Source organism: Barbus barbus, assembly GCF_936440315.1.
Source record: "Barbus barbus genome assembly, chromosome: 30".
Classification (NCBI taxonomy): domain Eukaryota; kingdom Metazoa; phylum Chordata; class Actinopteri; order Cypriniformes; family Cyprinidae; genus Barbus; species Barbus barbus.
In genome coordinates this window covers 27162221-27185618 of record NC_136758.1, presented here as the reverse complement: position 1 = coordinate 27185618, position 23398 = coordinate 27162221, and the positions used below count along the sequence as shown (strand labels likewise).

General features: G+C 36.2%; 2 protein-coding genes across 2 annotated transcripts; both read left to right on the top strand.

Annotated features, from left to right (window-relative positions):
• The first annotated feature begins 97 nt into the window (after nt 1–97).
• Nucleotides 98–8578, top strand: LOC306850684 (NACHT, LRR and PYD domains-containing protein 3-like). The gene is made up of 9 exons (XM_079386473.1): nt 98–251; nt 366–485; nt 635–761; nt 1073–2953; nt 3800–3970; nt 4497–4667; nt 5919–6080; nt 6520–6566; nt 7330–8578. Exons 1-9 carry the CDS (start codon nt 113–115, stop codon nt 7884–7886), a joined length of 3375 nt encoding a protein of 1124 aa, XP_079242599.1. The 5' UTR covers nt 98–112; the 3' UTR covers nt 7887–8578.
• Nucleotides 8579–12287: 3709 nt separating this feature from the next.
• On the top strand, nt 12288–22857 carry LOC306850685 (NACHT, LRR and PYD domains-containing protein 3-like). Its single transcript, XM_079386474.1, has 10 exons — nt 12288–12740; nt 13382–13555; nt 13709–13765; nt 14359–16224; nt 16748–16918; nt 17549–17719; nt 18276–18446; nt 19747–19908; nt 20247–20293; nt 20986–22857. The coding sequence occupies exons 2-10, from the start codon at nt 13395–13397 to the stop codon at nt 21540–21542; spliced, it is 3363 nt and encodes a 1120-aa protein (XP_079242600.1). The 5' UTR covers nt 12288–12740; nt 13382–13394; the 3' UTR covers nt 21543–22857.
• Nucleotides 22858–23398: the final 541 nt, after the last annotated feature.

Genomic DNA, 23398 nt, shown 5'->3' with positions numbered 1-23398 from the left:
ATGCACTTTATAGGCCACCAAAGAGTTACATGTTTTTAACATTCCTTGTATATATTTTAAGTAATTTGTTACATAATCTTGTTCTGGGAGTTCCTGGACGGTTGCCTCTACAATGAGTGTCAATGAGAGAAGAGAGAGGAGGGTGCTGTTTAAAGCAGTTACTCCAAAACCCTGTCTTGAGTCTATGAAGAGCTTCGAATCCATTGGCAGTCCTCCTAATATTATTGATTCCAATTCCAGCAACGCCTTTAGTAAGAAAAGCTTGTTTATATCTTCCTTACATTCTGGGTCATATCAGGTTTTAAAGATGGCAGTAGATTGAAGTGTCCTGTGTTCTGACTGTTGTTTTCTCCATGTCTTTGTAGAAGAGGAGGGTGCTGTTCAGACACATAAAGCAGCATCTCTAAAACATGGTCTTGTGTCTATGAAGAGCTTTGAGTCCATTGGCAGCCCCCCTAATATTAGAGATTCCAACAATTCCTTTAGTAAGAAATGTTACTAAAGTTTTGCTACTTGTTACTATTGTTGTTTTATTGTTCATGTCACATTTTGGTTCATGTGAGGGATTAAAGATAGCATTACAGTAGTTTGGAGTGTCTTGGGTTCTAGGAGTTTTCACCATGTATCTTTGCAGTGGAGGAGGATGCTGTTCAGAAATGTAAAGCAGCATCTCCAGAACCCAGCTGTGTTTCTATGAAGAGTAATGAAACTGTTGGAAATCCCCCTAATATTAGCAATGGAGCAGTGAATTCTGACCCTGAGTGAGTATAAACATGATTTAATGGCTGCAGTGAATCGTTCAATGAGATATTATTTCAACTACAACAAAATACATGAGGTTTTGAGGTGAAAATATTGAAGTGGTGATGAATTAAGTTACAATTATTGTGTTTTTGTATTGTTATATTGGATTACTTGTAGTTGATCAAGTAGCCCTGGGACAACAATTCATTACACAGTTTAGGGTAATTATAGAGAAATATTTTACAGCAAAACTAAGGTGTTTAGAATTTACCTTTATTGTTTTTAATTCATTATTATTATTATTATTTATTTTATGTTTTTTATTTAGCAAGCAGCCTGTCCAAGCAGCAGTCCAGCAGAGAGACACGCTGCTTGAGGAGACTGATGGCATGGAGAACAATTCTCTCCAACCAGTGGATGATGGCTTGCAGAGAGTCAAAGACCAACACAAAACCAGCATGAAGAACAAGTATGAGAGATTGTTTGAAGGAATCAAACTAGAAAAGAATCAAACCCTCCTGAACAGGATCTACACACAGCTCTACATCATAGAGGGAGAGAGTGAAGGAGTGAATGAAGAACATGAGGTTTTGCAGTTGGAGAAAAGACCTACAACACAAGACACTCCAATCTACTGCAATGAGATCTTTAACCCTTTACAACAGCCAGGATATGAGGAGAAAAATAAAATCAACACTGTTCTTACTAAAGGCATCGCTGGAATTGGAAAAACCGTCTCTGTGCAGAAGTTCATTCTGGACTGGACCGAGAAAAAAGCCAATCAGGATGTAGATTTCATGTTTGTGCTTCCATTTCGAGAGCTGAACTTGATTAAAGATCACCAGTACAGTCTTCACAGACTTCTGCTGGACTTTCATCCTGAACTTAAAGATCTGGACTCAAAGATTTATGAGGAGTGTAAAGTTGTGTTCATCTTTGATGGTCTGGATGAAAGCAGAATTACACTGTTTTCAGATGATGAGAAGGTTTGTGATGTTAATGAGTCTTCATCAGTGGGTGTGTTGATGTCAAACCTCATCAGAGGAGAGCTGCTTCCCTCTGCTCTCATCTGGATCACCTCCAGACCAGCAGCAGCCAATCAGATCCCCTCAAAATACATCAACCGTGTGACAGAAATTCAGGGATTCAATGAGCCTCAGAAGGTGGAATATTTCAGAAAGAGAATCAGTGATGAGCATCAAGCCAGCAGAATCATCTCACACATTAGAAGATCAAGAAGCCTCCACATCATGTGTCATATCCCCGTCTTCTGCTGGATCTCAGCCACTGTGCTTCAAAACCTCCTGAAACAAGATGAGAGTGCAGAAATCCCTCAAACTCTGACTGAAATGTACATCCACTTCCTGCTGACTCAGATCAACATGAAGAGTCAGAAGTATGATGAGAAAAATCCAGAGAAACCCCTAAAGTCCAACAGAGATGTGATTGTGAAACTTGCTGAGCTGGCTTTCAGACAGCTGATGAAGGGCAATGTGATGTTCTATGAAGAGGACCTGATTGAGAGCGGCATAGATGTCACTGACGCCGCAGTGTATTCTGGGATTTGCACTGAGATCTTTAAGGAGGAATCTGTGATTCATCAGAGGAAAGTCTACTGCTTCATTCATCTGAGCTTTCAGGAGTTTCTAGCGGCTTTCTTTGTATTCTACTGCCATGTTGTTGAGAACATGAAATTACTTAAGTTCTTTATGGAAACGTGGTACAGGTTCAATGAAATCTCTCTGTATGAGCTGCTACAAGCAGCAGTTGATAAATCTTTATACAGTAAAAATGGACACCTGGATCTTTTCCTGCGGTTCCTGCTGGGCGTCTCACTGAAGTCCAATCAGAGACTTTTACAGGATCTACTGACACAGAGAGTGAACAGTTCAGAGACCATCAAGAAAATCACACAGTACATAAAAGACTCAATCAGGGGTGATCAACATTTCTCAGCTGACAGATGCATCAATTTGTTCCTCTGTCTGCTGGAAATGAAGGACCAGACTCTGTACAAAGAGATTCAGGAGTTTGTAAAATCAGAGAATCACTCAGTGAGGAAACTCTCTCCCTCTCAATGCTCAACAGTTGCCTACATGCTTCAGATATCAGAGGAGGTGCTGGATGAGTTTGATCCGAGGAAATACAACACATCAGATGAGGGCAGAAGGAGACTGATACAAGCTGTGGTGAACTGCAGAAAAGCCCTGTGAGTATTTAAGTTACTGTAGATGAAACTGAATTTTAGTTAAAGTGAAAAAGTTCTTCCTTTCATGAACACCTATGCAAATGTGTCGGTTTAGTAAAGGTTGTAGCTGAGTTTCCCATTAACATTTGCACCCTCTCACTCTAACAGTTGAACAGGCAGTTTTTGAACAGTTGAAAAACAGTTCTTAGACCTTATATAGCCTATATAGTCTTCCTTTTTTTTTCTTTTACAAAATTGAAAAATGGGGAATAAAAAGAAAATCATGCCTTCTTTTTCATATAAATTCAGTCCATTTCCAGGAATACATAATTCTTTAAATTAATAGAAAAGGTGACCTTTTTCGTAATTTAAATCACTATGGTCACATCCATTCAGTGATCTCATTGGCCTTTCTTGTTTTAACCATTTACATGTAATTGCCTACTTACTGGCTTATAAAAAACTAAAATAAAGTCATTTGTCTTCATTGCCTGTATTTATTTCCTGTATTCTTGAATATGTAGACACTCACAAAAAATATATGACATTTTGGAGCGTTAATACTATAATTAGCCATTTGGATTGGTGTCATAACATATCTAATGTTTTTCCAACACACTATTCCTTCCAATTTATTGAGCTTGTCAATGTACATTGCCAGATATATGTAGTAACCATTGTAAAAGCAATAAGCCCTTTGAAGCTGTTGTTTACAGTGCTTGAAAACAGCTATGGAGTGTTTCCACATTGTACCTAACAACCTCAAAATGTATTGCTTTTTAAAAACAATTACCATATATGTATCTGTCAGGGTTCAGCAACAACTTACCATCTCTTTATTGAACCATATTTCATCCTATGTCATAGATTTGCTTACTGTAATCTCACTGATCAGTGCTGTGAAAGATTGTCTACATCTCTACAATCATCAAACTCACTGAGAGAGCTGGACCTGAGTCACAATGACCTGCAGGATTCAGGAGTGAAGCTTCTGTCTAATGGACTGAAGAGTTCACACTGTCAACTCAACATACTGAGGTCAGTGATTTTCAGTAAAATGTTCTATCCAGATGCAGCAGGGGTGTCCAAACTCAGTCCTGGAGGGCCACTGTCCTGAGTTTAGCTCCAACTTGCCTTAACACACCTGTCTGGAAGTTTCTAGTTTGCCTAGTAAGAGCTTGATTAGCTGGTTCAGGTGTGGGTGGTGATGGCGCAGTGGATAAGACGCATGCCTTTGGTGTGAGAGACCCGGGTTCGAATCCACTGTGAGACACCAATGTGTCCCTGAGCAAGACACTTAACCCCTAGTTGCTCCAGAGGCGTGCGACCTCTGACATATATAGCAATTGTAAGTCGCTTTGGATAAAAGCGTCAGCTAAATGAATAAATGTAAATGTGTTTAATTGGGGTTGGAGCTAAACTCTGCAGGACTTCGGCCCCCAGGACTGAGTTTGGAATCCCTTGAGATACAGTAAATTGACATATCAAAAAAACATGAAAAAACACTAATGAATTGCATGTTTTGGAAAGATACACGAGAATAATTGTGCTTTGTTCAATTTAGGTTGCCGTGTTGTAACCTCACTGATCAGTGCTGTGAAAGTTTGTCTTCATCTCTACAATCATCAAACTCACTGAGAGAGCTGGACCTGAGTAACAATGACCTGCAGGATTCAGGAGTAAAGCTGTTCTCTGATGGACTGAAGAGTTCACACTGTCAACTCAACATACTGAGGTAAGAAAAACAGATAAAGGTTCACTTGGTTATGAAATTTAAGATGCTCCCTGTTCTGGTCCTGATTTCTTGGGTCAGCAGTGTGTCTGTTGCTCAAACCTGTTTGAAAATTATTGCACCATATACAGGCATCATTTGTCTCTCTCAATTTACGATCACAGCAAAAATAATACTAGCCTAACTAATTTAAAGTTCAGGCATTAAAGGCATGTAAACAGTCAATAATCAAATTTACTTTAACCCTATCCTTAAACAAATAAACCAATTACAAGCAATAACACAATTACAGAACAAAGATACAAATTAAACAGTACTTTACAGTGCCTTTTAAGACTAAATTACTGTAAGAAGTAAATATACACATAACTATTAAAGCTATAGAAGTTACTTAGTTAAGAGCAGTGAATGATTCTCTTTCTTTTGCTTTTTGATTAAAGTAAACATAGATAACAGAAGGTATATGAGGCAGTTGTCATTCTAAGACCCAATGTATTGACCTGTTCTATTGACACACATTTGATATTTTCTTAACTGTTTATGTTCACACGACATATTTGCAAAAGAGGACTCAATTCAGTACTCACTGTCTGAGAGGTGGCTTTCTGTGTGTGCACACTTCAGGTGTTGCACACACAGAAATGATTAATCAGTGTACTACTCCCACACTGAGTTCTCATTTGCGGTGTCTTACGCTTGAATGGCTTAAAATCAATCAATGTTTAAATTAATGTTAAAACTGACAAGACTTAACACTTGAAAATAATAAACTTTCTTGAAGAAGCAGCAATGGCCCAATCATTCAGATAGGTGATTATATATGAACACTACAGTTTAAGCAAGAACAACAATCATAAACCAAATAACAACTTTAAAGAAATAGAAACAAATTAAGAAAAGCTATATATAATAATGATACTTGAATGACAAAATAAAAGGACAAAAAAGTATGAATTGTGTTGAGTGGCAACGAACAATTACAGAGATCATTTCTCGTTCAACACTTTGACATAGTGCTTCTTTCAGAACCCAGAGTGACTCCAGCTGAGATGAACCTGTAATTAATGATCTGTGGATAAAAGTGCTACATCACTTTATTCAAAGTGACCATAAACAACACAGGTTAATGAAAAAAAATACATTTAAAAAAATTACACAAGGAGTACATCCAAGTAAATTAAATTACCTTAAAATGACAAAGATAAGATGTTAAAAACTGATTTCATGTGATTTTGAGTTTGTGTTTATTTGTAGATTATCTGGCTGTATGGTGACAGAGGAAGGCTGTCGTTTTCTGGCTTCAGCTCTGAGTTCAAACCCCTCACACCTGAGAGAACTGGATCTGAGCTACAATCATCCAGGGCAATCATTAGTCAAACTGCTCTTTGATCCAAACTACAGACTGAACAAACTCAAGTATGTTCAACTGTATTTCTGATGTTCTCTCACAATTCCAAGTTTATATCACGCAATTCTGAGAAAAGAAGTCTGAATTGTGAGATGTAAACTTGCAATGGCGAGGAAAAAAGTATTTTTATTAATTTATGCAATGCTTCTATAAAATGCAGAGAAACAAGTGTTTTAGGACTTTTCGTTTTAAGTGTTAAGAAGAGGATCTTGAGGATCTCTCAAGGAATCATAAGAGACTGCCTGAGGTTGGAGATGTAGTTCACCCAAAACAGTAATTTACCTCCAATATGATTTTATTTTGGAGCTCTGCAAAATAAAGTGTGAGAGAAAACGAATTTCAAATTTAATTTTTGTATTTTGATTTGATTTCAGGATAGCAGTTTTTAAAGTATTTGTTAATTTTTAAGTTTATATAAAATGATTCTCACCTCTTGTGTTTTTGTAGTGTGGATCATGGAGGAGAGATCAGGATTAAACCAGGACTACAGAAATGTAGGTCACAAACAGAGAGAGTCTTCTATTATTTTTATATTGAGCAAACAATATTGTCTATAACCCAACACAACACTACCTCTGAACACTGAATCCTTTTGGATTGTTAGGTTAATTAAATCATTATATAGTCATTAAGCCGTTTGAATCCCAACACCAAGACGAGTTCCTTGTGTGTGTAAACACACTTGGCAATAACCTTTAAGGAGTCAATTGCACAACTTAATCAGTGAGCATGTTTTCATGTATATGCATTCATGCACATTTATACTCAATAAGCCAACATTGCATGTGGTCATGTAGACGCGTTAACTCAGTTTTCTTCAATACAGCTAGGCTTTTGTGCATTACCCCGGTTTCGCCTGCATTCTGTTGGCTTAAGTGTGCATGCCTGACTATATGACAGGAAAGCGTCATTAGCCTCCTCCGGATCCCAGCAGCCAGAGCAAGCGTTTCACTTTACGGAAGAAGGAAATATAATTCTTGGGTCAAGAAAGATAACAATATAATAAAGTATTCTATCATGTGCAGCCGAAGTATAAATGCTGCACCTGTAGAAACTGGATGAGAGAAGAATCTCTAAATTTGTATGTTTTGGCATCACTACCATGGAATAACCAGTTTTTTTGTTTGCTTTTCTAAAAAAAAAAAAAAAAAATCTCATAGGTACGATTTACTAGTATTACCCTGTTGTTAGTGTTTTTTTTTTCCTTCGGTGTTCTTAGTATACTAACATGTTAGCTAACGTTTCTCTTGTGTTCAGATGCATGTGATCTCACTGTGGATCCAAACACAGCAAACACTCATCTCGCTCTGTCTGAGAGGAACAGAAAGGTGACACGTTTGAGAGACAAGCAGCCATATCTTGATCATCCAGAGAGATTTGATGAGTGTCTTCAGGTTCTGTGTAGAGAGAGTCTGACTGGACGCTGCTACTGGGAGGTTAAATGGAACAGTGGTCATATTTTTATATCAATGGCATATAAAAGAATCAAGAGGAAAAGAACGGATGACTGTTGGTTTGGACATAATGAAATATCCTGGTGTCTGTACTGTGCAATGAACAGATTCATTGTCAAACACAATAGTGAGAGCAGATTGTTACCTCTCAGTTTAAAATGCTCTAACAGAGTAGGAGTGTATCTGGACTGGTCGGCCGGTACTCTGTCCTTCTACAACATCTCTGACACACACACACTCACACACATACACACATTCAACACCACATTCACTGAACCCCTCTATGCTGGATTTGGGGTTGATTATGATAGTTCAGTGTCTCTGTGTGAGATCAGTCAACCTCTTCAGAGAAACAACTGAGATACAGTTGAGTGAAAAACACACATTATTTCTCTCTTTAACTCACACAGCTGTAAACTCTTTCTCTCTTCTAATCCTAATTTCAGTGTGTGTGCAGAAACATACACACTTTGACTTCAATCTAAATGAGACAGATCACAGTTTTTTTTTTTTTTTTCTAAAACTGTTGAATTTTGAATTGACAATTGAGTTTCTGAGGTCCACCTGGTGGAAGATTTAGTTTCTCGCTCATAGGAAGCAGTTGGTAAATTCATGTTCTATTGAAACTAAACACACTTCTGAAAAGTACCTTCAAAGCAGTTTCAAAGAGAATTGTGTCCTACAAATATAGGCCTGATCTGTTTTTTATATGTGACCCTGGAGTACAAAACCAGTCTTAAGTAGCACGGGTATATTTGTAGTAATAGCCAAAAGTATGGGTCAAAATTATAGATTTTTCTTTTATGCCAAAAATCATTAGGATATTAGGTAAAGATCATGTTCCATGAAGATATTTTGTCAATTTCCCACCGTAAATATATCAAAACTTATTTTTTTATTTTATTTATTTATTTATTTAGTTTGCACCCTCAGATTCCAGATTTTCAAATAGTTGTATCTCAGCCAAATATTGTCCTATCATAACAAACCATGCAGCAATGGAAATCTGTGTAAATCTCAGTTTCAAAAAAATTGACTGGTTTTGTGGTCCAGGGTCACATATTTAAATGTGTATATTGTGATTTGATATACCTCCTCTTATTCTAAATAATTTGTATTATACTTTGGAGGTTTTTGCATGTGTAAATATGTGCAACAGCATATAAAAAGCAAATATTGTCACATACTGTAATTACGTTTTTCCAAGGCACACTAGTCATTATGAACAATTGTATGAATGAATTAATTTCTGGCTTATAATTGGAGGGTGAATTAAATTGGATGAGTTTCTGTCATTTCATACTTGGTTAGTATAATATAATGTAATATATTTAAAAATAATAGTACTTTTTTTTCTAATATCTCGACTTGAGAAAAGCAAACTTATTTTTATTTATTAAACCTATCAGTAAAATCTTTATGAAGATGTTGAAGATTCTTATGAACATCAGTTCTTATGTTAACTAATGATAAACAGCACAGATAAAATGAGAGTGTTTCTGTAAACATGCTATTTGGATTTGGATTAGATGTGGACTTTAAAAAATATCTTTTTGATCTTTGCGCACTGTCCAACATTATAACATTCTGTATCACACTGCTGAGCAAACTCAACAGAAATACAGATGAAGAACAAATGCAAACTGGTAAAAGACAGATTAAATAATTGAATGCTCCTGAATTGTAAAGTTTAATTTGCTTTGAATGTCATGTGAAAACTATGAGTTGCATATGAGATTCCATATTTAGTTGTTTTTTAATTTTAGATAATAATAATCAACCCTCAAATAAACAGTGAGTTGTTTACAAACAAAAACCAAGAATGTGAACATTCCCATAAACACGGTTTTGGTGGGCTACATGTTTACAAACTAATGGACGAGTCGACATTATTTTCTGTGGTACTCAACAGCAGTCCACCAATAGTACGGTGGCCGAGAAGTGCAAAGCAAACCACGATTCTGAAAACAAAATAACAAATTACAAATGCAAATCTAAAAAACAAAATAACAATTCAGAAAACACAACAACAATTCCGAAAACATAACAATAAGAAAACACAATGACAAATCCGAAAACAAATTAACAAATCCAAAAACAAATTAACAAGTCAGAAAACAAATTAACAAGTCAGAAAACAAATTAACAAATCAGATATAGTTAGGTATAGTTTGAGACAGCGCCATTGGTTTGGGAATAGATTACTCATCGCTGATTGGACAAGATATCTGTCAATCAAGGTGTACAGGAAGAACGAGAAGAAGAAGACTTTGTGCTATGTATACTACTTGTTGCAAATAGTAGCAATTATCTGCACCTCAGTATTGTAGTAAAAAAAACAGTATGCAATAATAACGTATTGAGTGTAAATTATCATTTTAATTCAAATTGATGCCACCTTATTGGTACAATAAAGCTCTCCCTACACCTACCTGATACTTTATTTTCAACTTTTGGATTATTTCCTTAATTTTTATTGTAAATAAATGCCTTTCCGATGCGATACGAGATTTGAAAAGGAAGAAAAAAAAAAGTTTGGCAAAAGGTGGACTCGAACTCTGGTCGATTGCGTCCAAAAACACAATGACACATGCTCTACCATCTGTTCTTCTTCTCGTTCTTCCTGTACACATTGATTGACAGATATCTTGTCCAATCAGCGATGAGTAATCTATTCCCAATCCAATGGCGCTGTCTCAAACTATACCTACCTCTTCCGTTTTGTCTGATTTGTTAATTTGTTTTCTGATTTGTCATTATGTTTTCTTATTGTTATAATGTTTTCTGAATTGTTGTTGTGTTTTCTGAATTGTTATTTTGTTTTTTAGATTTGCGTTTGTAATTTGTTATTTTGTTTTCAGAATCGTGATTTGTTTTGCACTTCTCGGCCACCGTACTTTTGGTCACATTTTCAGAAATTTTTTGGAGAGTTTCGAAAGTGAAACTATTTCAACATTATCTTTTCTGACACGTAGAACATGAACAACATCAACAGAGAAAAGCTGTTTGGGAATAATGTTTAGGAACAGATCAATTTAATGCTGCTGTCTGGAGACAGAATGAACTGAATGACGTTTGTGTTTGTTCTTCATTATTGAGAAAGAGGTTTGAACAAACACATTCTCATTGATTGGTAAACCAATCTGCATGAGTAAATAATTGTATTTTTATCCTATTCTAATGTAAAATTTGTCTAAGTCTTTCTAAGGGCAGCCTTTAATTACCTGTTGATCAAATTTAGTCTGGCTTTTGCAGTCACATGGTATTATAGTAATGAAAACAGAACTATCCTGCGACAGTTTAGTAAAGCCATAAATAATTCGAATCAAGGTTGTATTTAATCAAAAGATCACAATTGATTCACATTGATTCTAGGAGCCATTTCTGAATTTCTTGAACAGTCATTCTCCATTGTCTGTCTTACAATCACAGTCAAAGTGATTGTTCAATAGAGTTAAAGATGTGGATCAAACTCGTGTTAGATTTAGTCTTGCAGAGACTCAGTAATCAGGAGGATTTGAGAATATCTTTGCAATTAATTATTGTAACATTCAATTTTTAATAAAAGTCTGATTCCTAACAAAAAATTGTTTCATGTTTGGTACTTAATATGATTCAACACTGTTATATTAAAAGTTAAAAGTATCAAGTATTAATTATAACACTTTTACAAGTTTTGCCATGTTTCCATTTGGTTTTGTTCTCTCTCCGTCGCGTTTCCACACTTGTCTCTAATCTCAGGAGTTTACGCTACGTCATCTGCCGTAATGGCTTCCACCTACGACAGTTACCAAAAGTGAGAAAAAGGTGTTTATATCATTTTAAATATGGATATTTGTCTTACAATAATGCATCTATTCGCTACAAGAGGCCTTTATTCACATTTTAATATGGATGGATGTGCTTTATTTGACTACTTTTGGACTGTTGAACAAAAACACCCATCTAATGCCATTATAAAGCTTGGAAGAGCCAGGATAATTTCTTAATATAACTCCAAATGGAATCATCTGAAAGAAGAAAGTCATATACACCTAGGATACTTTGAGGGTGAGTAAAACATGGGTTATTTTTCATTTTGGGTGAACTAATCCTTTAAGTATGGGTAATTTTGCAATTCAGTATGCCATTTCAAAGAGTTGTTTAATAGACCGAAACTATAGGCTGTAAATTAATTTCTGTATATTGTGATATGAATCATTTACAAGCTGACTTCATTCATGCCATTGTGAACCAGTTAAAACATAGCATTTTGGCTTTCCCAACCATTAACCACTTCTTTTCTCTTGATGTCAGTGAAGATACTGACATTCTCTGCTCCACCTGAATATCCAGCCTTAATAAATCTGTCTTCTCACCACTGGTCCAGTACAAGATCACAAGATCTTATGGTATTCCATTAGTCAATGATGTTGATGAGTGCCACTTTGTGACTGTGATTTACTAAGACTGTTATGTGAACAGGTAAGTTCAAACACCAAAGTAAAACTTTTGGTTTAAATGGGAAGCATTATTATACTTTGGGAGGCAGCTTTAGCTTTGTTGCTTAGCATGTTGTTGTCATCTTACTGCAGGTAAAGTGAGGGCACTACAGGAAACACAGGTTTGTGTTTATATTTGGATTAGATGTGGTGTTACAGCCACTGATCAGAGTTCCAGTCTGTTGGGCAGAGACTCCTCCTTGGTTGATGGGACTGCTCTACTAACAAATGGGCAGCACCTGTGGGAACCTTTTTAAGAAACTCCTGGATTTTGCTTCACTCTATCTCATTCTTGTAAAGTTTCTCTGGTTGAAGAGTGGGTTTGGGGGACTTTTTATCCCATATTGCTTCCACAGTTTTCCATACCCCCCTTCCAACATTTGCACAGTTATGTTGGTGTTTATTTTTTTTTATTTATGTTTTGCCCTGTACATGTTTTGTTTGACTTTAAATAAATGTATATTTCCTGTATTGAAACTATGTTGTGACTGGCATATTCAGAAAGGAACTGGTTGACCTGTTTTACATATGCTCAACGTTGTTTTCAGTGTTTATCTCTCTTACAGGTAAACAGACAAACCAGTTGAACCAGTTTAAGTCAAAAGTGAAAGATTCAATTCGGTGAAAAGAAGAACATGGACAACACCAAGAGAAAAAAAAGCTGTTTAAGGATTTAGAGGCAGAAAGAACTTAATGAAGTTTATGATTGATGTTTGTCTTTGTTGAGACAAAGGTAGGTTTGAACAAACACATTTCTGGATTCATTCACATGCATTAAATCATGCATTAAATCAAGATAAATTTGATGTGTAATGTATATAATGTATAATTCTACAGTAATGTATATTTACAGTTGCTTTAGTCTCTGATGAGTTTTTCTTACTCTTGGTAGCCTTTAGGTACTTGCTGATCAAAAGAGCTAACCTTTGATTATGTGTCTGAATTAACAGTTTATTAAAGTTATAAATTACTTATTTGTACAATAAGTGATATACATGTAAAGAGTGATTTCTATTGATCAGGGTGGCTGCAGCTCTACTGACTGAGAATCTTAGCTGTTCACAAAATCAAGGTTGTATTGTGGAATCAGGAAGTGAAAATTTTAGAAGAGTTGAAGTTCAAGTGAACACAATCCTGACAGTCAACAATGAGTTTATGAAACTGTTGCACTGAGAATTGAGTTGAACATCTGCTGACAATGTATTATTCATTCAAAGCTTTGTGGTTCAGATTATGTGTATTTGTGAGGCTGGCAGGACAGTATGGTTTGTTTCCGTATATCTTTTTATGTTGTATGGTATAAGAATTCAGGAAGTTTATTATTATTATTATTGTTTGTCTAGTTCAAATGTATGTTATTGTCAACTCCTACAGCACTGCCTGTGAAATGAGTCTCTATGAGAAGAGAGAAGAGGAGGAGGAGGAGGAGGATGTTCAGACACATAAATCAGCATCTCCAGGACCCAGCTGTGTGTCTGTGAAGAGTGATGAGTCTTTCAGGAGACTCCGCCCTGATCTCAGCGATGAAGCATCGACCTCTAACCCTGAGTGAGTATAAACTTGATTTAACTGCTGTTGTGAAACTTTTAATGAGTTGTTTTCAAGATATTGAATATTGAGACTTTGTGTAATGTTTTCTTTTGAATATTTGTAAATAGAAGATGACTTATAAACACTCATTGTTTTTCTTCATAACAATAGCACACCTGCAACTCGAAAGAGGAAAAAAACAGAAGAGGAGACAAATCCCTCTACAAGGTTGTTTTATGTTTTTTTTTAAATATTGAAGATACATTTCTGTGACATGTATTTCTGTGACTGACTTCCATCTGTGTTAAATGTCTGTAAAATAATAGAACATCAGAAAAAAAGGGCAATTAGTCAAGTGTTGTGCAGGGAGAGGTGAGGACTTGGGACAGAGTTTAAATTGGCTTTACTGGAGGTCCAAAAACAAAACCTGTAGTGGAGACCACTGCCACATACACTATAGGTCAAACTGACTGGGCTGGAAAATACAAAACATAACATAGATGCAAACATACAGCGAGGTAAATGAAACCAAAGTTATACACTTACTAAAAGACACAGGGTCAGGAATGAAACAAATTATGTGCTGAGACACAAAAGCATAACAGAAGTGCCAAGATCCTGTCACCAATGACCAGAAATAAACTCACAGGAGTGCCAAGATTGTGACAGATAGAGGCTAATTTAGTTTTTCTGCTCCTCTGTAAGTATTCAAAGAGATAAAGACAAAATAAACTGCTCCAACCAGTTATTAAAAAATTTATTTTGTTTGATTTTCAGTTCATTGCTTCTCGATTTTTCTGTTGGTCTCACTGTTTCTGCAGAGTAAAAAAGCACAAAGAGACCATATCAATGATGCCCCGTCTGACCTGCACTGACTCTGACTGTCAGACCCTCGTCAGACAGAGAGTCAAAGACCAACACAAAACCAGCATGAAGAAGAGGTATGAGAGATTATTTGAGGGAATCAAACTAGAGGAGAATCAAACCATCTTGAAGAGGATCTACACACAGCTCTACATCATAGAGGGGGAAAGTGAGGGAATGAATGAAGAACATGAGATTTTACAGATGGAGAAAAAAGCCAGAACACAAGACACTCCAATCTGCTGCAATGACATCTTTAACCCCTTACATCAATCAGGATGTGAGGAGAAAGACAAAATCAAGACTGTTCTTACCAAAGGCATCGCTGGAATTGGAAAAACCGTCTCTGTGCAGAAGTTCATTCTGGACTGGACCGAGGGCAAAGCCAATCAGGATGTAGATTTCATGTTTGTGCTTCCATTTCGACAGATGAACTTGATTAAAGATCACCAGTACAGCCTTCACAGACTTCTGCTGGACTTTCTTCCTGAACCTCGAGATCTGGACTCCAAGACTTATGAGGAGTGTAAAGCTGTGTTCATCTTTGATGGTCTGGATGAAAGCAGAATTACACTGTTTTCAGATGATGAGAAGGTTTGTGATGTGAATAAATCTTCATCAGTGGGTGTGTTGATGTCAAACCTCATCAGAGGAGAGCTGCTTCCCTCTGCTCTCATCTGGATCACCTCCAGACCAGCAGCAGCCAATCAGATCCCCTCAAAATACATCAACCGTGTGACAGAAATTCAGGGATTCAATGAGCCTCAGAAGGAGGAATATTTCAGAAAGACAATCAGTGATGAGCATCAAGCCAGCAGAATCATCTCACACATTAGAAGATCAAGAAGCCTCAACATCATGTGTCATATCCCCGTCTTCTGCTGGATCTCAGCCACTGTGCTTCAAAACCTCCTGAAACAAGATGACAGTGCAGGAATCCCTCAAACTCTGACTGAAATGTACATCCACTTCCTGCTGACTCAGATCAACACGAGGAATCAGAAGTATGATGACAGTGATCCAAAAATTATCCTGCAGTCTAACAGAGACATGATTGTGAAACTTGCTGAGCTGGCTTTCAAACAGCTGATGAAGGGCAATGTGATGTTCTATGAGGAGGACCTGATTGAGAGCGGCATAGATGTCACTGATGCCGCAGTGTATTCTGGGATTTGCACTGAGATCTTTAAGGAGGAATCTGTGATTCATCAGAGGAAAGTCTACTGCTTCATTCATCTAAGCTTTCAGGAGTTTCTAGCTGCTTTATATGTTATTTACTGCTGTGTCACCAAGAACAAAGAATCACTGAAGTCATTTCTGAATAAAAAATATAAGCAGTACAGTCTGGAAAAATCTCTGTATGAGCTATTAACAACAGCAGTTAATAAATCCTTACAGAGTAAAAATGGACACCTGGATCTTTTCCTGCGGTTCCTGCTGGGCGTCTCACTGGAGTCCAATCAGAGACTCTTACAGGATCTGCTGACACAAATAGTGAACAGCTCAGAGACCATCATGAGAATCACACAGTACATTAAAGACAAAATCAAGGGTGATGTACATCTCTCAACTGACAGATGCATCAATCTATTCCTCTGTCTGCTGGAAATGAAGGATCAGACTCTGTACAGAGAGATTCAGGAGTTTGTAAAATCAGAGACTCGCTCTGTCAGTGTACTCTCTCCCGGTCACTGCTCAACGATCGCCTACATGCTTCAAATATCAGAGGAGGTGCTTGATGAGTTTGATCTGAAGAAATACAACACATCAGATGAGGGTAGAAGGAGACTGATATCAGCTGTACTGAACTGCAGAAAAGCTCTGTGAGTATTAATTTATGTGACTGGAGATTAAATCCGAACATGTTTTTTTGTTTGTTTGTTTTTTACACAGAAACACTATAATTCCTCCAAATCATGACACTGTTGTTTTTGACATGATGATAATGTAAAGGAAAATCAGAAGCTGTTTGAAGAGGACAATATTTTAATGTCAGAATTATTTAGTCTCTTCCGATTCACTCCAAACATCAGACTCCTGGAACACAATTGTAGATATTTCTTAAATATTCTTTGTCATTTTTCTATCCATTGAAAGTATAGGCACATTTATAAAGAATATCAAAAATAGTAAACGGAAGCTCAAATGCGCTTGCTTGACAAGCAGGAGCCAATGAGGTTTACTCTCATGTGTCAGCTAGGCACAATTGAGCTTCATCCTGGTGAAGAATAGAATATGTGTCGTGTTCAGTATATAATCAGTACCATGGGTAGCACACAAAAAATAATGTTTTAACCCACCATCTTCTCTTTATTGAACCGTGTTACTGTACATCTTTTGTTATAGACTTTCTGACTGTAATCTCACTGATCAGTGCTGTGAAAGTTTGTCTTCATTTCTACAATCATCAAACTCACTGAGAGATCTGGACCTGAGTCACAATGACCTGCAGGATTCAGGAGTGGAGCTTCTGTCTAATGGACTGAAGAGTTCACACTGTCAACTCTACATACTGAGGTAAGAAAAACAGATAAAGATTCACTTGGTTATGAAATTATAGGTCCCCTCTGGTCTAGGCATGATTACCTGGGGGATTGTAATATATTTGCAGACCTATAGGCTATTGTCATTTTCTAAACCAGTATGTATCAGATGGTCAGTAAACAATGTGATCACTTGAAGCTGAGATTAGTTATTACATCTAGTGACATATTGTGTGTTTGTATGTACACATTCAAAAATACTGCATAGAAAAATAAAATGTGCCTTGAAATCGGTGACAAGTGGGCAGATGTTCTAATATCAGCTTTGTTTATATTTATTCATTTGGCAAATAATTTTAGTAAATTACAGTGCTAATTGTTTTCTACATTTTATTACTATGTGTGTTCTCTGGGAATTGAACCCTCCACTTTGGTGTTTTAGTGCCATATAAGTCACATGAATTCATGTATCATGTTAAAATTACTCTTATTACTTTTATAAAGGACTAATTAATACTAGTTTAGGCTGAATGTCAGTCCAGATGCAGAATATTTCTCCTGATAAAAATATTAATCATGCCATGTATTCAGTACCATGTACAGAAAACCCTACTTTAACACAATATATCCACTTTATTTAACCATATTTCATCCTGTTTTGTAGACTTGCTGGCTGTAATCTCACTGATCAGTGCTGTGAAAGTTTGTCTTCATTTCTACACTCATCAAACTCCCTGAGAGAGCTGGACCTGAGTCACAATGACCTGCAGGATTCAGGAGTGAAGCTTCTGTCTGATGGACTGGAGAGTTCACACTGTCAACTCAACATACTGAGGTTAAAATAAATAAATAAAGATTCACTTGGATATGAAATTAAAAAAGCCCTCTGCTCTAATCCTGATCTCCTGGGTGTTTGTAATATATTATCAAACTCCAGTGAGTCTTTATTTGGTCCAGCTTGTTGTTTAAAAATAAACTTTTTTTAACTACTACATTATATATGGCTTTCCAATTTATTCTGTATTCCTTCTATATCAGATTTATTTATGGGTGATACTGTGCATTCAGTATGTGTGTTCTCTGTGAACCCATGACTTTGGGTGTTGTTAGGGCCAAGTCATTTACAGGAATCCATATGTTGTTGTTGTGGTATAAGATATTTTATATAAACTAAGGTTCATAGTAACACACTAATTTAAACATATTTGAGCTGATTATCAATTAAATATTCAGAGTTCATCTGCTGATGGAAATTATAATATCACTTATGTGAGCAATATGTAAACAATGTCATTTCTGCACAGAAAACACTATTTTAACACAGTAAAAAATCTTTAACCCACCATCTTCTCTTTAATTAACTGTGTTGTACTGTACATCTTTTGTTATAGGCTTGCTGGCTGTAACCTCACTGATCAGTGCTGTCAAAGTTTGTCTTCATCTCTACAATCATCAAACTCACTGAGAGATCTGGACCTGAGTCACAATGACCTGCAGGATTCAGGAGTGAAGCTTCTGTCTGATAAATTGAAGACTTCACACTGTCAACTCAACATACTGAGGTAAGAAAAAAACAGATATAGATTATTTTGACTATGAAATTGTTATGTCCCAGATGTAAGGGTCAAGGGTAAGGGAGTAACAGAGAAAAGTAAAAATAAAATTGGTTGGTCAAAACAAAAGAAATGTAACAACAGAAATATACGCTAACTCACTAAGCAAAAACAAGTGAAAAAGATTCACAGAAATAAAATGGCACCCACCTCCCTACAGCTTCCAACACAGAGAAACACATAGCACAACAAGAATGCTAATTAGGCTACTTATTCTGAAGGCTACAATAAGCTGTAACTTGAGTAAGTTTTACACTGTATCAATCTCTGACAAAACTACAAGAGCAACACAAGGCAGGCAAGAGGTACAGGACTCTGGCAGTCAAGCTTCAGTGTGTTAAGCCCTAAACACACTGCACGATTTTCAGCTGTCCCAGACAAAAGATTGGCATCGTGAAACAATCGTGGCCAATCAGAAATCGCCGCGAGTCTTTCATCTGCGACAGCTGAAAATCGTGCAGTGTATCTCAGGCTTTAGGCATGTTGAAAAACTTTTGAGCAGTGCTGCCAACTGCAAGTAGCTTAAACTGGTAGCTAAATATCACTAAATGACATCACAATAGCAAATTCACTGATCTATATTAAAATGAATAAAGATCAGTGGGCAAGATGAGAGACACAGAAAGAGAGAGAGAGAAAGAGCACACAGCAGCACGTAGCATCCAACAATATTATATGAATAAACACGGAACATAACAAAATTAAAGATGCCCTCTGATCCGGTCCTGATCTCCTGTGTGTTTGTAATACAGTGGTGTGAAAAAGTGTTGGCCCCCTTCCTGATTTTGAATTTTATTGCATGTTTGTCACACTTTAATGTTTCAGATCATCAAACTAATTTAAATATTAATCAAAGATAACACAAGTAAACACAACATGCAGTTTTTAAATGAAGGGGTTTTTTTTATGAAAGGAAAACAAAATCCAAACCCACATGGCCCTGTGTGAAAAAGTATATATATATATACACAGGCAATATATTTCTGTCCATTGATTTTTCTGCTAGAAATGACAAGTTATATGATGCGCAATAAAAATGTGGTTTTCAATAGAAATCAAAATATATCCTTTATTTCAGAAATCATAATATGCTTCTCTCAATTTATTGATTCATAACACAAATTAAACTATATTGACTGTTTTTTTTCCCCAAGACACTAAAAGAGACAAATAAAACGTGATGTTGTTTGTGTGTGTGTTTGTGTCTGTGTGTGTGTGTGTGTGTGTGTGTGTGTGTGTGTGTTTGTAGATTATCTGGCTGTATGGTGACAGAGGAAGGCTGTCGTTTTCTGGCTTCAGCTCTGAGTTCAAACCCCTCACACCTGAGAGAGCTGGATCTGAGCTACAATCACCCAGGACAATCATTAGTCAAGCTGCTCTCTGATCCAAACTGTACACTGGACAAACTCAAGTATGTTCAACACTAACAATCATCCTGTCAAGTGTGTTTGTACATGTGTGAGCTATAAAGTAATTGAAAACCCATATGTACATAGATCCTGCATACAGCACGTACACTCATATACATACTGCACAGGAAAATAAGGACATGTCTTGAACTCTTGACTGAAGTTCAAACAGACTCAAGTCTCTGATCCTACTTCAAACATCTCATCTTTGCAATTTCAAATTTAAATTTTAATTGTAATTAGTTTTCATTATAATTTTTTCTGTTTATGATAAAAATGTAAACAAATGTTTATATTCATATTTTATGGGTTTTTTTTTCATAATCTCCTGTTTGCATAGTGTGGATCATTGTGGAGAGTTCCGGATTATAGCAGGACCACAGAAATGTAAGACACACACAAACACACACACACACACACACACACACAAAACCCATCATGGTTCTGAAAATGTTTTGATAAAAAAAAAAAAGTACAAATTTAGGAGTGCTTTTGCCAAATTCTTGGGGGGATTTTTGCACTTTAAGTTAAACTAAACAAGAATTGAAATCTTGTCTTATTGACTTAAATAAAATATTTTTTTAATTAAAAAAAAATATTATTTTTAATATATCAAATTAATCAATGTTTTTAAATGCTATAATGGGGATTTTTAATATGTCTAAATATAAATCCAAAATCAAAATTTGTGAAAAGAACTATATTCAGAAGTGCAACTGGCAGATGAGCTGATGATTGGTCCTCTGCAGCCAATCTACTGACTATAGTGGTAATTTCATGTCATTGTGTTTTCCACCATGAGACAGAAATCTTACACAAATTCATGGCATATTTTCACTGGTTTCAGAACACACACTGCACTGGATATTACCTGCCATTCATTCTCATTTAAATGTATTTGATTAATGGCTTCAAAAGCTGAATGCCAGCGCATTGGAGATTTAGATATGATCACTGACAAATGAGCGTGGACAGTTCACTCACACCACATGTGTCAATATCATATATGCATAGATCATAAAATTTGAAGTCATAATTGGTTGTGTTATTAATGTTATAATCTCTCTTCTTGTGTTCAGATGCGTGTGATCTCACACTGGATTTAGACACAGCAAACAATTTTCTAACTCTGTCTGAGAATAACAGAAAGGTGACACATGTGAAAGAAAAGCAGCCGTATCATCATCATCTAAACAGATTCGAGTGTCATCAGATTCTGTGTCAAGAGAGTCTGTCTGGACGCTGTTACTGGGAGGCTGAATGGAGTGGCAACAAAGTTTATGTGTCAGTGGCATATAAAGGAATTAAAAGGGAAGGATGGAGTGATGACTGTTTGTTTGGAAACAATGAAAACTCCTGGAGTCTGGACTGTTTTAATGGCAGTTTCACTGTCAGACACAATAATAAGAGCACAGAAATATCTGTCCCTTCACGTCGCTCTAACAGAGTAGGAGTGTATCTGGACTGGTCGGCCGGTACTCTGTCCTTCTACAGCGTCTCTGAGACACACACACTCACACACATACACACATTCAACAGTACATTCTCTGAACCCCTCTATGCTGGATTTATGCTTTATTCTTGCAGTTCAGTGTCTCTGTGTGAGATTAAACAACATCTGCAGAGAAACAACTGAGACACACAGTTGAGTAAAAGAAACACACATTTTCTCTCTTTAACTCACACAGCTGTAAACTCTTTCTCTCTTATAATCTTATTTTTAGTGTGTACATACAGTAGAAACACACACACATTGACTTTGATCTAAATGAGAAACACCACAGACTTCTATTGTTTTTATGAAGACATTTGAACGCAGCTCAACCGGAGTTTTGTCTTTCTGAGTCTCTGAGCATCACCTGGAGGAAGATTTAGTTTCACACTCACAGGAAACAGTTCTTAGCAACAGCTTGCTCTGTTACTATGGTAACTGAGTGTCAGAGCTCATCTTCTAAACACAGGCACAATTGTTAAAGTCTATGGAGCTCATCTTATGCTCCACGTGGAAGGTTGACATCTCTTCCTGATCACTCATGCTTACAATCACAGTCAAACTGATTGCTCAATAGAACTGAAGATGTGGACAAACTCAAGCCAGATTCAGTCTTTGTAGTGACTCAATGAGTTTGAGAATCTCTCATAGTTGTAGAACTTGAATACATTCAGTGATCAGCTTGTGTCTTGAGCTCAACATTATTTATAGGCTGATATTTATCCTCAGATTATGTATTTTCACCTGTTGCTTCCAAATCTTTAGCGTCATTTAACAGAACGTTTTCATTAACAATTTAATTAACCATTAGAATATCATAATATATAAATATTGTCATTTTTAATAATTATATATTAATAATTCAACAATTCTTGTAATCAATATTCAGTAAAAGTCTGTTTTCATGTCTGTTTATCACTCAATATCACCTGTCACTCAAACAATGTTAGATAAATAGTAATGTGTCTTATATTTATTAAGCATTTAAAAGTCTAGCAGTTTTACTGTTAAAATAAAAACTAATGCAAGGTGAAGTTGTGGAGCATTTTTTCTCTTTTCTCAAGAATCAGTGATAGGATGGTTTTGCTATTTTAACCCTCAAAGACCCAAATAGAAAAAAAAAATGTGAAAAATTCTTTCAGCTTTTAAATGTTGTTGAGGCCTTTAATAAAGAAACAAAAGGGTTTTTACGTTTTTGAAATGTCAGTTTTTAGGAAAATGTTGGGTAGCAGAATTTCAGTGATTTTTTTCTCACTGTCTCAACAAATGTAGAGAACATCAGAAGGTTCATTTGCAGGGTGTAAAGCTTCTGTAACCCTGTAATAATAGTCCATATGTATACACACTAATAATCACACAATAATGATCAAATAAATCATTTTTTATATAAAAATACATTGTTAAAATATGTTCAGATTATATTTACAAAACCTGATTAACTGATTAAAAGCTTTAAAACGTTCATAATGACTTGACTTTAAAACATTCATCAGTTATATCAGAATCCATCTCAAAGTCACTGTTCCCATTTGGATGGCATCAGTGATATATCATAAACATATGATCAGATGGTCTTTCTTGGTTGAAATGTGAAATTTTGAAATGCAAAAAAAAAACAAAAAAACTTTTCAGGCTACAAAAATCAGTGCAAATTAATCCCAATCATACTTAAACATTTTAGAGAATTCACCCATTCACAGAATTCACACAATACCGTGTGATAGCTTATTGTACCCTTTACTTATGGGGGCAGTCGTGGCCTAATGGTTAGAGAGTCGGACTTGTAACCCGAAGGTCTCGGTTTCGAGTCTCAGGTCCGACAGTGTGGATTGTAGATGGGGGGCTGCTCCTGGTGTGTGTGTGTATATGTATGTTTATGTGGTTTATGAGGACACAAATTTGTATAATGACATGGGTATGACAGAGGTATTACAATATGAAGGTGGTTTAAGAGGACACTGCCTATGTCCCCGTAATTCAAAAGGCTTAAAAAACATAGT